Source organism: Indicator indicator, chromosome 4, assembly GCF_027791375.1.
Source record: "Indicator indicator isolate 239-I01 chromosome 4, UM_Iind_1.1, whole genome shotgun sequence".
In the NCBI taxonomy this organism is placed as follows: Eukaryota; Metazoa; Chordata; class Aves; order Piciformes; family Indicatoridae; genus Indicator; species Indicator indicator.
In genome coordinates, this window is record NC_072013.1 from 44,882,476 (window position 1) to 44,895,639 (window position 13,164).

Consider the following 13,164-nt stretch of genomic DNA (forward strand, 5'->3'; position numbering starts at 1 on the left):
CCACAAAAGAGTTTCAGAAAGGAAAAAAACAAAACAAAAGACCCAACCAACAAAAAAGAAACCAGACCCAAACCAACAAAGATTAAAACAAAACAAAACAACAACAACAACAAAAAGTACAAACCAACATTTACCCCAGTGTGCCTCTGACAGCCTAGCACTAAGCAACTTTCAAAGCCAAAAATCCTTAACTTTTCAAATTTGGTAGGCCTTAACAGAGTTTATTTCCTAGTCTTTTTCACATATGTTTACATATTTTTCATTATGCACCTCTACAGAAAGGTATTCTACATCTTTTTACATTAAAGTTCTACTCTCATCTAAGTCATTTCCATCTCTAAATCTTCTACACACAAAATATTATACTACTAAATCTGCAATTATACTTGGTGTGAGGGTATACCACTGTTTTAATGAAGACACGAAATTTTCTATATTCCTTATGAAGACTAAAATGCATTTTTTACTAGTTTAAACCAAGTTGTCACCCATGACAAGATACTTTTTCTTGAAATGACACAACTCGCTGCATTCTAAGATACCTTGTAAAAGGCACTTAAATAATTCCATCTAGTGCACCCTCCCTTTAATTTGTTAAAAATAAATGCCACTTGTCTTTGTGCTATCCATTCACTTAGCTTTACATATGGTTCCCTGAAATTGTTGAGTTTCTTCTAGTCTTTATTAATAACCACTTTATAGTGCCTGATTTGCACCACTACCTTGCAGGATCCAAGCACCAATCATCTTTAGATTTCTCTTCTTTGGCTAATAGGTGACCAGCAGCCTGTAATTCATGAGCACTCACCTTTTTTCATAACTACTCTATTATTTTAGCTTACTGGAGAACGGCTGCTTTGAATGCCTTGATAAAAGAGAGAGAAAATGAACTAGTAGTTCCTTTCTTCCCCTCAACTCAATCATGAATCCGAGGCCACACTTCAATTTACAGTTGCTGAACTAATGACTAAAAAGTACACCAAAAACCACAAAACAACTCTGGACCAATACACCTTGCAGGCCTACTGAAAGGCTTTTAAGAGTAAGAAAAAAATTCTCTCCTTCCCCTGAATGTGACACATCAGACAACTCCTTTCTGGATAGTCTTTCTGTCTCCAGTATGCAGGGATTAAGAGCAATAAAGAACACAACTTTTCATTCCTAAAGATACTGAACAGAGCTTAACTGAGATTTCCTCCCTTCTCCCCTCATGCCTGTTAGCAATCGCTAGCCTGACTCCCCTGACCACATGGAAATATGCCAGTTATTATGTTGGGGAGGTGTCACTGAAGAAAATGGGTAAACAGGAAAATGCAGCAGTACACTGCTTGAACTGCAGGATGGTGCCTGCATATGAAACCACCTCAGACAGAAGTTTATCTTATGTGGGCACATTATTTTTTTTAGTCTGCAGGGTAGTCAAACAATTGGAGAAAAAAGGGCATAGAGCTTATGCTTTGAAAGCCAGTTTAGGGAGCAGGGAAGTGTAAGGAATAAGGCAAGGAGGTAATCACAGCAGAAGACAGACTTCACATAAACTGCCACGTATTTCTCTTGCATTACAGCATGAATATGTAGAGAAACACCCTACTCCACCCAAGAAAGACTTTTTTTCGTACCTTGTCTATCCAAGAATATCCTTTGTACCTCGTGTATCTAAACATAGTGACAAAATCTTGTAGATGCATCCAAGTCAGGCAACTTGAAGTACTATTACATCTTTCCCAGCTTACACAGTCACATGCTGTATTCTCCTAAACTTGGAGAAAGGATATGTGGGAACTCTGCTTCAACAAGCTGAGCTATATAGATGTGCAGAGGAAAAAGGAGAATAGCCACCACAGGAAAGCATGCCCCAGCACATTTAGTCTGTCCTGCAGCCAGTAAGCAAAAACCTCAGATTAAATACCTCCTTGACACAGAGCTCATGGCTTGCATCTCACAAGACGCATCCACATATTAACAAAGCTGAAGGAAAATCTTGTAAATAAAAGACAAGCAACAGAAATATCAAAACTAGGGCAGATAGATCAAAACCACAGATTGTTTTGCAGACTAACGTGAGACTGGAAATATTCAGCATATTTTAGCCATGAAACCTAAATTCAGAGAGGTACTTAGTTTCTTTACAACGTTCTTTCCTCTTCACTTTCAATTGATAAAGTAGCTAACAATAAACATAATTAACATAATGGCTAGTTAAGAAGAATGGTAACATTCTGAATGAAGCAAGAGGATGTATGTGACTACTGAAGTGTCTTGACTAGCTAGCCACTAGCCACATAAGTATTCTTCATTCCAAAACCCCAAATAATTATGTTGCAGAAAATAAGTCATGCAGCAGCAGATGTTACCACATGGGAACACCACCTGTTCCTTTAAACACCAGTATGAAAGAAAAAAAGGGAGCAATAACCATTTTCCTTTCAAAAGAAAGAATCCAGCTTTGGAAGACAGGGTACTTAAATACCCCCAGACTGTGAGCACAACCCAAAACAATCCATTTGGTACTCTGTGCTAAATACAGAATGCAGTTGCCCTTGAGCAATGTGAGCCCTGCTCACGTGCTCATAAAACTGCTAGAAAGCAACCCATGCATTTACAAAACTGAAGGCCCCAAAAGATGCTCCAGAGCAAACAAACTCCTTCTTTCAAGGACAGCTCGATGACAGTCACTTAGATTTTTACAAAACCACAGAACTAACAGATTTTGAACGATTTTTGAACGGTTAACTCTGGAGTTTTTCCACCTTTTTTTTTTTTTCATTAGGCAGTTATACCATATAATCATAATTCTTCGTTTACTGTTTAGGTTAAACAGCCGGTCACATGGAACTACAGCAGTACTTCAGTGTTTATGTTCCTTCCTTGACCAAATGACAAACCAAAAGTGTTTTCAGACTAGCTGTATGAATGCTCATCTACATCTACTCCAGTTAGCACTTCTTCTAGCTTTTACCTTGAATACGCATAGGAACAGAAGTTGCTGCTGTAAGCATTTAGGGGAGATTGACTAGGAAGTTCCAGGCATCATTAGCGCTCACCAACCACCTCTAAGCAAGCCTACCGACTTAGCAGCATTTATGTAGCTCTAGAGAACAATTCACAGGGGAGCACACCACCTTTTCGCCTCCATGTAGTTGCCAAATGAATTACGCCTTTAAACGCGGTGGTAATGTACGTGCCAGTGTCAGCGCGGCGAGCACAGCATCTGCCGCTGCGTCCGCCAGGTCCTGCGGCTCCCCATATGCAGCTGAAGCCTCGCCGCCTCCGGCCCCGCGATGTTGGGCGCGGGGCCCTCCCTCTAGCAGCCGTGCTGAGGTGAGGCTGGGCCGAACAGAGTCTGTCGCCGGAGCAGTACCCCGAGTCCACCTCCCGCCCGGGCGCCCAGCCTGTCCCTCTAAGTTCCCTGTCCTTCTTAGGCCGGGACTCGGGGCCAGCGACTCTACGGCTCCCGGAACGTGGACCCCCGCTGACCCGCTCCCTCCCTCCTTCCCTCCCTCCGGCCGCCTCACCGATGAGGACGCGCAGGTGCTTGAGGCGGGTGAGCGGGTCCTTGCGGGTGTCCAGCACCTTCTGCGTGGACTTCCGCACGTCCCCATGCGGCTTCTTGGAGAACATCCCGCCGGGCCTGGCCCCGGAGCTGTGCTCCAGAGGCGGACAGCGGCCTCCGGCTCCGCCCGCTCCGGGGCCCCTACATAGCCAGGGGCGGCAGCGCCGCCACCGCCTCCTCCTGACTCCGACTCGGCGCGGGTGGAGGGGCGCGGCGCCCAGCTAACTCCCCGCAGGCCCGGGGGGCGGGCGAGGGGGGTCTGGCCGAGCCGGGCCTAGACTCCCCCTTCCTCCTTCCCTCGTTCTCCTCCCGCTGCTTCACGACAGCCGTCAGGTGCGACCCCAGGCGTCACTATGGCAACCGCGCCATGACGTCACGGACGGCCCTCCCGAGCGCACCTCCGAGGCGCGGCGTGCGGACGGGGCGCGGTTCCTCCCTCATGCCTGGGAGGGGCAGCGCGCCGGCGGGGATGCCTGTCTGTTCCGGCCTTTCATGGGCCTCCTTGCCTGAGGATAGAGAGCGGGTATCGGAGCTGGGCAATTCAGGAGCTCTCTGAAGGATTCTCTGCAACTGGGTCACAACAACTGGTACAGGAAACTTTTTTTCCAGCTGTTTTATAAGTAAGATATAAAGCTATCTTATAAGACTGCTACTTCTGGTTATACAGCAACACTGAGGTGTTGTGAGGTAAGGGGGAGGGGGGAATCCCATGGGGAATAAAGAAATAAAATCCAGGCGGGGACTGTATTCACTAAGGCAGTGACTCCGAGCCTTCACTCAACCCTCAGTTGTGCAACTGGCAACGATGTGTCTCGTCTTGTAGTTCCTCTTTCCACACCGGTGCTGCAACTCTTCGCCACGAGCTCCTACCCAGAGTTACTTCTTCCCAGTTTCACTGCCCACGCTTTTGGCAGCAGTGCTGGCGTCGAGACTGGACCATCAGGCGTGGCTGGGTCCAGTATGACGCTCTGGGGCCTCTTTGTTGCTTTTGTGTTCGATAGGATGGTCACCACCACACTGCTCCTACAGCAAAGCCGTAAATGGGCTCAGGAGACTGCATTTGTCCCAGTCACATGCACCTCACTAGTGAGGCCTGCAAAAAGAATTGCAGAAATGCACAAGATGCCATATAAACTATGCTGCTGAGGGATGAATTAGTAATACTGAAAAAGCTCAAAGTTTCCCCTAAAAGTCTGACATTAGTTTACAGTTATGACATAGAGAATTCTTGGACTTTTCATTAGACATCTTCTGTCGCATCATTTCAGGATCATTATTTCCAGTTTCTCTAGGCTTGGATGATTTTAAATAGTCCCTGATGCTCAGTTTTGCATTGAGGAAATCCAGTTCCCTGAGCTAAGAGTCTGATTACAATAGCTGGAGTTTGTAATATTGTCAATATTTAACTATTTGAGATTTGTTACAAAATTTTAAGGGTTATCACCATTTTCATACCTGTAACATAAATAACATAACCTGAGTATTGAGATGCATGACCAATAACAGTTAATGTTATCAGCATAAGGCCAGTAGGATTCAGTTAGCAGGGCATCAGTAATAGAGTCAGTGTCGTCTACCTACCTGTGTGGTCTATCCCAGAACACCTCATATTCCACCATCTCTGTAAATGAGATCTGAAGATAGCAATGTTAGGAAATAGCTAGTATTATAATCTTTTACTTTACCATAACGCAGTATATTTTAATTCTCTGAGATCCAACAATGATGTATTGATTCACTTTGTTTTCTAAATTTCATTAATTCCAACCATGTTTATGTATGTTGACAATCTTTTAAAAATATCTTTTCTTTGAGGAATTTGCTTGCTTTTCTGATAATTTTTAGGTCTTTGACTCAAGACAGTTTAGAAATAATAAACAGAGTTAAGATATCACCAAAATATTATCTGGCAGGTGGGAGTGCTGTTGACGAAGCTAATAATGGCTTCTATGGTGAACCTCCTTGTGTGGAGCACACTAGTCAGGAGGGACACCTGTGCACAGGGAAAGCCCTGATCTTACAAAGGCCTGACTTTGAAGCGTGTGACTTTGATGCCTTTATGCATGGAGGACAAGGTTAGAAAGTAGCAGGATTAGTCAGGGAGGGGTTAGGTTCTGCTGCATTCCTGGCAGCTATTACTGTACCCAGTTCTTTGCATTTCCAGTTGAAAGAAAGAACTGTTCAAATATTTTTGTCCAGCCATGAGGGGACCCCATAAGCAGGTTGAACTGAACTTTTAAAGGAGTCATGTAGACAAGTGCTGCAGAACTTCCACACTGCACCCCTCCACCCCCACTTCTTTTAACTCTTTATACAGGGATCCATAGGGCACTCAAAGTAGTGGAGGCAACTGGGTCACATTCATACCATCAATTAATTTCCCACAACTCATCTTAGGATTTATGATTTCCAAAGAATTCAGCTGTTCCCAAGTACTTAAAAAAACATATGAGGTTTTAGTTATATATATATATATATTAAAGAGAGCACAAGCTATTCAATTCCAGCCTGGTTCAACAGTTTATATTTCAAATGGATAGACTGTTTCAGATTCTTGCATTCACTTCCAGAAATCCAAGTTTCTGGAACTTCTGCTTTACAAATATTTACACCGCATTAAGGTACATGCTTAAAAGTGGGTGAAAACTGCTCAGGATTTCACCAAGTATTTCCCTTCTTTCAGGTAGCTAGCATAAGTCTTAAACCTGATCCCTCAGAGGTGCATGCTTATATTCTACTGAAGAGCTATTTGCCTGCATAGTCCCAATAAATTTGAAAGAATTTCTTTTAGTGTTTCACTGCTGCTTCTCTCTTCACATTAAGCTCATCAGCTGGCTTGCTTTGAGGCTTTAAGTACTCCTAGATCTACTTTTCTATACTACCTTCCATGGTTTATAGGTGAGGGTGTTGTCTTGCTTTTGAGAAAGAAGCCTCTTTAAATTGTACCCTGGGCATTAGGATGGCGTGTTGTAATCCTCTGGGTATATGGCTTTGCTTGTGCTACAGTATTCCTGTTTGGGAACCATCCTGAGTTACTAATTTTTAGTTAACTAAATTGATACTTATTTAATTTGAGAAAAAGATCCCCAAACCTAGATAGTTAAGGTTTGAATAGTCAAAACCAGGATTCTGTACTCAAGTGTAACTTATTGATACTGGAGACATTGGCCACTTTGACCTAAGCAGTCAAGTCTCAGAGTACTGTAAAATATTTTGAATATGAGAATAATGGAACCAATAGCTGTTCCTTTGATAAAATCCTGTTCCTGTGCAAAAATGTACAAATTCCCATTTCATTTCCACAATTCCATATCTCATAGGTGAATCTCTGGAATCTGCATGCTTCTGTAATTAAGGGCAAGAGCTCTTCATAAGCTTCTACTCTCCTGACTAACCGATTCTAGCTTGATTGCTTTGTTTTTTAAGCAGTGTATCAGTGTTAATCCCTTTTAATAAGCATCTGGTACAAAGTCAGAACACTACAGTCTTTCCAACCACCAGAGATCTCAGGCTTGAACAATTTTTTTCCCTGAGCTACAGGATTAACAAAGCTGTATTTCCTCTGATTTGCACTCTAGCTACTGAATGCCATGAGTCACCTCCTTCTACAACCACAATCCTTCTTTTGATTAGTCCTCCCCTACCTATTTGAGATGAGCAAAAGGCCTGACTACAATTAAATCTTAACAATGCATTTTAAACAATTTGGTGAGCTCACTGCTGTCCCTTGGAAGGGTAAAAGTTGTTACATGATTCCCTCTGTGGGACATTAATAGGGGTTCTTTGCTCCAGATACCATTTCACAAAACACATAGAAACTTGGTATCTTTAATACTTGTGCTCTCATGTAAAAGTAGATCTAAATTAGACAATGGCTTCAAAAGTAGGGTTGAAGTGAAAAAAAAAACAAACCAAAACAAAAACCCCAAATCAACTCAAAAATCAAATCAACAATCATTACCTAAGCTGTGTTTTCTTAACACAGTGTGACTATGTTAGCCATGCTCAAAGAACAGGCAGCCTATCATGATGAGAAACTTTCATACACATGGAAATTATTTTCAAGTTGTGTAGCCATTACTAATTCTTGTCCCATGGTGCAAGAGGGCTTAGACTGTCACTGACTAGAATCAACTCCACGATGTTTGAGTTCTAATGTAAGCACTAGCTCCCATATAAGAGGTTTTACTGATACAGTGACAGCTACTATTTCTTTTTGAACTGAAAGTTCTCAGACACCATCTCTCAACCACTGAGACCTTCCTTTTTCTTCTCCAACTTATGAAATACTTTTACAATATTGACAAACCCAAAAAAGAACTTCCATAAGAGAAGAGGCCTGCAGAAACTGCATGTCTACCAACCTCTAGAGGAGAACCAATTTTACACAGATTATTTTCTTTTTATCGAAAGAAATATTTTGCCCCCAGTCTCTCCCCTTATCTCCAGCAGGGTCTTTTAGAAATAAGTCATATGTCTTTGAGTTTATTTTGATTAGTGGTTTCAAGCTTTAGACCATTTGCAGCATATGCCACAATATTTTTGCCTAGCTGAGGGAGAAACATGACCAAATAGCTTTCAAACAAAGCTAGTAGTTTTCACAACACAACTGCCACTTTAACTTGCTGCTCACCTTGTCCTAAAGGAAAACAGTCTTTTCAGTGTTTTTGTGAACCACCTCCTAATACTGCACTTTGAAATTACAGAATCACAGAATGGTAGGGACTGGAAAGGACCTCTGGGGGTCATATAGTTCAACCCTCCTGCTAACGCAGTTTCACCTAGAGCAGGTTGCACCAGATCATGTCCAAGCAAGTTTTTAATATCTCCACAGAAGGAGACTCTACAGCACCTCTGGGCAGCCTGGTCCAGGACTCTGGCACCCTAGCAGTGAATAATTTTTTCCTCGTGTTCAGATGGAACTTCATGTGTTGCAGTTTTTGCCTGTTGCCCCTTGTCCTGACACCACTGAGAAGTCTGGCCCCATCCTCTTAACACTCACCTTTTAGATATTTATCAAAGAATCATAGAATTGTTTCAGTTGGAAGAGACCTCTAAGATCAACAAGTCCATTTATTTGCATTGATAAGATCCCCTCTTGGTGTTCTCCAGGCTAAACAGCCCCCGGTCTCTCAGCCTCTTCTTATGAGATGCTCCAGTCCCCTCTTTGTAGCCTTTCACTTCATTGTCTCCAGCAGTTTCTTGTCTCTCTTGAACTGGGTAGCCCAGAACTGGACACAATACTCCAGATGCGTCTTTTAAGGGCAGAGTAGAGGGGCAGAAGAATGCCCTTTGACCTACTGGCCACACTCTTCTTAACACACCCCAGGATAGCATTTGCCTTCTTGGCCACAAGGGCACATTCCTGGCTCATGGTTAACTTATTGTTCACCAGGACTCTCAAGTCCTTCTCCACAGAGCTGCTTTCCAGCAGGTCATTCCCTAATCTTTACTGGTGCATGGGGTTATTCCTTCCCAGGTGCAGGACTCTACACTTGCCCTTGTTGAACTTCATTAGCTTCCTCTCCGCCCCGCTCTCCAGCCTGTTCAGGTCTCTCCGAATAGCAGCACAGCCTTCCAGTGGGTCAGCCTGTCCTCCCGGTTTTGTATCATCAGCAATCTTGCTGAGGATACACTTTCTTCATCCAGGTCATTGATGAAGATGTTGAACCCAGTATTGATCCCTAGCGAACACCACTAGCTACAGGCCTCCAACTAGATTCTGTGCTGCTGATCACAACCCTCTGAGTAATGTTGTTCAGCCACTTTTTAATCCACCCCACTGTCCATGCATCAAACACACATTTCTTAAGCTTCCCTACAAGGACGTTATGGCAAAAAGTGTTAAAAGCCTTGCTGAAATCAAGGCAGACAACATCCACCCTCATCCGCTCTCTCTTCATCTACCCAGCCAGTCATGCTATGATAGAAGGCTATCAGATTGGTCAAGTGTGATTTCTCCTTGGTGAATCCATGCTGAGGACTCCTGATAACCTTCTCTTCCTCCACATGCTTAGAGATAACATTCAGAATGAGCTGTTCCATCACCTTTCCAGGCATGGAGGTGAGGCCGACTGGCATATAGTTTCCTGGGTCTTCATTCTTGCCATTTTTTGAAGACTGGAGTGACATAGGCTTTTCTCTAGTCCTCAGGCTGAGGAACCAGAGGGTAAAGAATCAAATTTAATGTGATGGAACATCCAGTGTATATAATTTGTGATACTGGATAAAAATTATTTTAAGTGACATAATTTCTTTGCCAGAGTTCACAACACTCCAGTGCTACCACTTCTTTCTACACATGAGGCACAAGAACTGACTAAAACCTTGCATGCATCTTCTAGATAGATTTCTCTCATGGTTCTTCTTTCATTGTTAATAACACATCCTGACAGACCTGGCTAAGTTGTTGATGTCTTGCCCCCTTTGTGGGACCTCACTCCCCACAATCAAACTTGTGATGTGGTGAAAGACCAGCTACATATTTGAAATTGGAGAAACTCATAATGAGAAGATATTTCAAACTCCTTAAGATGTAATGCACTGTATTGGACCAAACACAGTAAAAGGTCTCATTCCTGCTTTTCCTTGAAGGTTTCATCTATACCTGTATCTTACTGACTTACATTATTTACCTTTGGCTCCTTTCTTTACCATCTTCTTGTTCAGAAAGTTCAGTTACTATACAGTTATTTGCTACAACAACGGTTGGCAATCAGGTTGAGAATTAGAAATCTCGTAACTGCTTTTCAAATTCTAGAGTGATCCAAGTTCCACACATTGTCTCCATTCAACAAATTAGCTGTAAAATTATAGCTCTGCTTCCATGAGGACAATGACAATCACCTACTTAATGTCTGTTTTACTCTGGCAAAGGGCATAAGTGATGATGAAGAAAAAAACCAGCTTTGTAGGCACCTAATGCTTCCTTTTATTTATCTTGATAGAATGGTCAATTGGCAAACTGATCCTCTGGTACTTGACTGGATTCCTAGCAGTTTTGTATGCACAGGAAGACACAAATCTTTACAAGTCCTCTAGTAAGTCAGTCAGAATTTCTTTTCCCTCTCCTTTGAGTACACATCTGGCCCTAAACAGCTGATTAGGATAAGTGTGGCCACTGTTAAGAGCTTATAGGTGAAAAGATTAATTAACTTTACATTTCTAGAAACAAATTATAAACTGCCACTAGCATATATAGCTCCTGGAAATACCCTTTTCCCTTAGGTTTTCTAGCACTTCATTTGAAGAGTCAGGGTAACTTAAAGCAGTACTTTTTTTCCCCCCCCTCCTCAAGACAGATGGTGTTCATATTGCTTTAGCTGGGTAATCCTTCCCTCTCCTGGCTACAAACAGGAGCAGCACACAAAATCGTGTACTACTGAAAAAAAAATTGTCTCAATTCCCCATCCTGGTTGTTGATTTCCACTGTGGCATAGGAACTTGGATTTCCTTCTAGGGCTTATTTTTAGCTTGCTTAGACATAGTTCCAACTGTTTTGATGGGAAATTAAAAGCAGGCCAAAGTTTTTCTGATTTCCTTCCATTCCTTTCCCTTCAAGTGTTTTCACTAGCTTTTTCTAGTTCAGAGCATTTGATTTCCAAAATGCAACACTCGAATCTGGGATTGTTAGACAATCTTATTTCTTGGCTTTCTTTTCATCAAATGCCTACATATCTCTTAAGCAAAATTTCCAAGCCAGTTTGTGAAGTTCACTGGTTTTCTTTGGGGTTGTCTCCAGCTCTTTTTTCCAGGCCTTCTCCTAAATCTTTTCATCTATCTGAGTATCAGACATCAATAGTAACCTTCGTCATGCTAGCTCAAAGGAATACAGGAGTAAAGGCTCCTCGGTAACCACCTCTCTAAGTTTTTAAAACTACATGAAACAGCACTTAGATTTTGGGGTTCTGCAAGTTTTTTCTATACCGGGAAGAACTAGAGGACCAGTTCAGTTCCTGTTGCTCTGTTAAACAACCGGAGACTTTAATAAAGCCCCATGCCGGCTCCCTCGAACGGTGCTACACGTCCACCTCCACCGCTGCCTTCTGCAGACTGAGCGCCCCCGCCCCCGGGCCGCTGCAGAGCATGCACCGCCCTCCGCGCAAAGCCTATCGCCTCTTTCCCCGGTACCGCCGTGAGGTGCTGGGAATGTGAGAGGGTACCTGAAGAGGGAGCTCCGTAGCGCGCTAGGGAGAAGTGGAGGCGGGATAAAGAAACGTCTTTAGCAGCTGCAGCTGCCTAGTTCTTTTAGGAATCACAGGATTTTGCTACCATATACTTATAAGAATTGTGATAAGTGTGGAAAAGGCATGCCAGGTTCTGCTGAGTCCCCGGCTGGCTACAAAGCACAGTGAAGGACAGAAGAGGTTTAATTTCATCCAATATTTCTTTCTTGGAGAAGAGGTGGCACACCTACATACACGTCTCCGGGGGGGGATCCAGGGAAATCAGCTTTAGATATAGAGATGTGGGAGAATAGAAGTGACTTACAGTACTGGTGAATGTGGGTGAGGTGGGCAGCTATTGCTACGGAGGTGGAAGTCCATGGGTGAAGTTCAAAAGTTACTAACTGCTTCACATGACTTCCTGTCTGCAGAGCGTGCCTACATCTGGCTCCATCAACATGAAGAACTGCTACTGCCATGAAAATACAACCTTGACTTCCCTGGAGCACCACACTGCATCACTGAGATAACACAGTGGTTCTCTACTGCTCCTTCACTTGTCCCAGACTTCAGAACTGAGCCTGTGCTGTACAACTAAGCTCACCTTTGCCCCAGAGGTACTGCTCATTTGTACCTGCAGGCCACAATCAACTGCATATTTCATGACCCTTGGGGATCCCTGTCAGACTTCCCTGGATGTGTGTTATGTCCCAAAACAAACCTTTCATAGCAAGGGGACAGTTGGGACAGCTTGCTCCAGCAACATCATTTGTATTCAGTACATCTCACATAGCACAATCAATGGCAACTGGCAAATTAATAGTAAAGTACTGGCACTCAAAGCCAAAAACCTATCCCAACTCTGCACAAATTGCAGTGTATCCATTTAGTCCCTTCTCATGGTCACAGTCCGTCGTTGCTGACAGCTTTAGGAGACCAAGTCTAATTTAAAGCATGGCACAGAATGTGCTACTGGGGACCAAAATAGGTTCTGGAGGGGAGGTCGCTATTCTCGGGCCCTTTTCCTTCTGAAGCCCAAGGGGGAAGGTGAGAAGGAGATGGTGACCAGCAAAGGATGCCTTGCCAGGTTGAAATAGGTCCCGGGTAGCAGTGTGGATGCGGGGTTGCCAGGCGGGCGGCATGGGCTGACGTGAGACCCCGCATCCTCCCTGCGCTGCTCCAGCAGGAAACGGCGACAGTCGAATCCCGCAGGCCTACTCCCCTGCCCAGGCCACCTAGACGCGGGCAGATGTGAAGCGCTCTTAACTCTTCTGACCGCCGTGGAGCTTCTCAGTGACGAGCATGCCGCGAGTGCCTCCGGACGACGAAAGGGGCGCTGGAAGCCCTTACTCCCCGCCCGGTCCCTCACGGTCCCCCACAGCCACGGAGCGGCGCCACCACCCTCCCCGCGGACGACAACTCCCAGAATGCCCCGCGCACGCGTAC

General features: G+C 43.9%; 1 protein-coding gene across 5 annotated transcripts in view; it reads right to left on the reverse strand.

Annotated features, from left to right (window-relative positions):
* RALGAPA1 (Ral GTPase activating protein catalytic subunit alpha 1) overlaps positions 1–3,621 on the reverse strand; it is a 130,613-nt gene extending 126,992 nt beyond the window's left edge. For all 5 annotated transcript variants that reach the window (XM_054400319.1, XM_054400320.1, XM_054400317.1 and 2 more), the window contains exon 1: positions 3,516–3,621. In XM_054400319.1, coding sequence (XP_054256294.1) covers positions 3,516–3,621 — 106 coding nt within the window. The remainder of the gene's footprint in view (positions 1–3,515) is intronic.
* Positions 3,622–13,164: the final 9,543 nt, after the last annotated feature.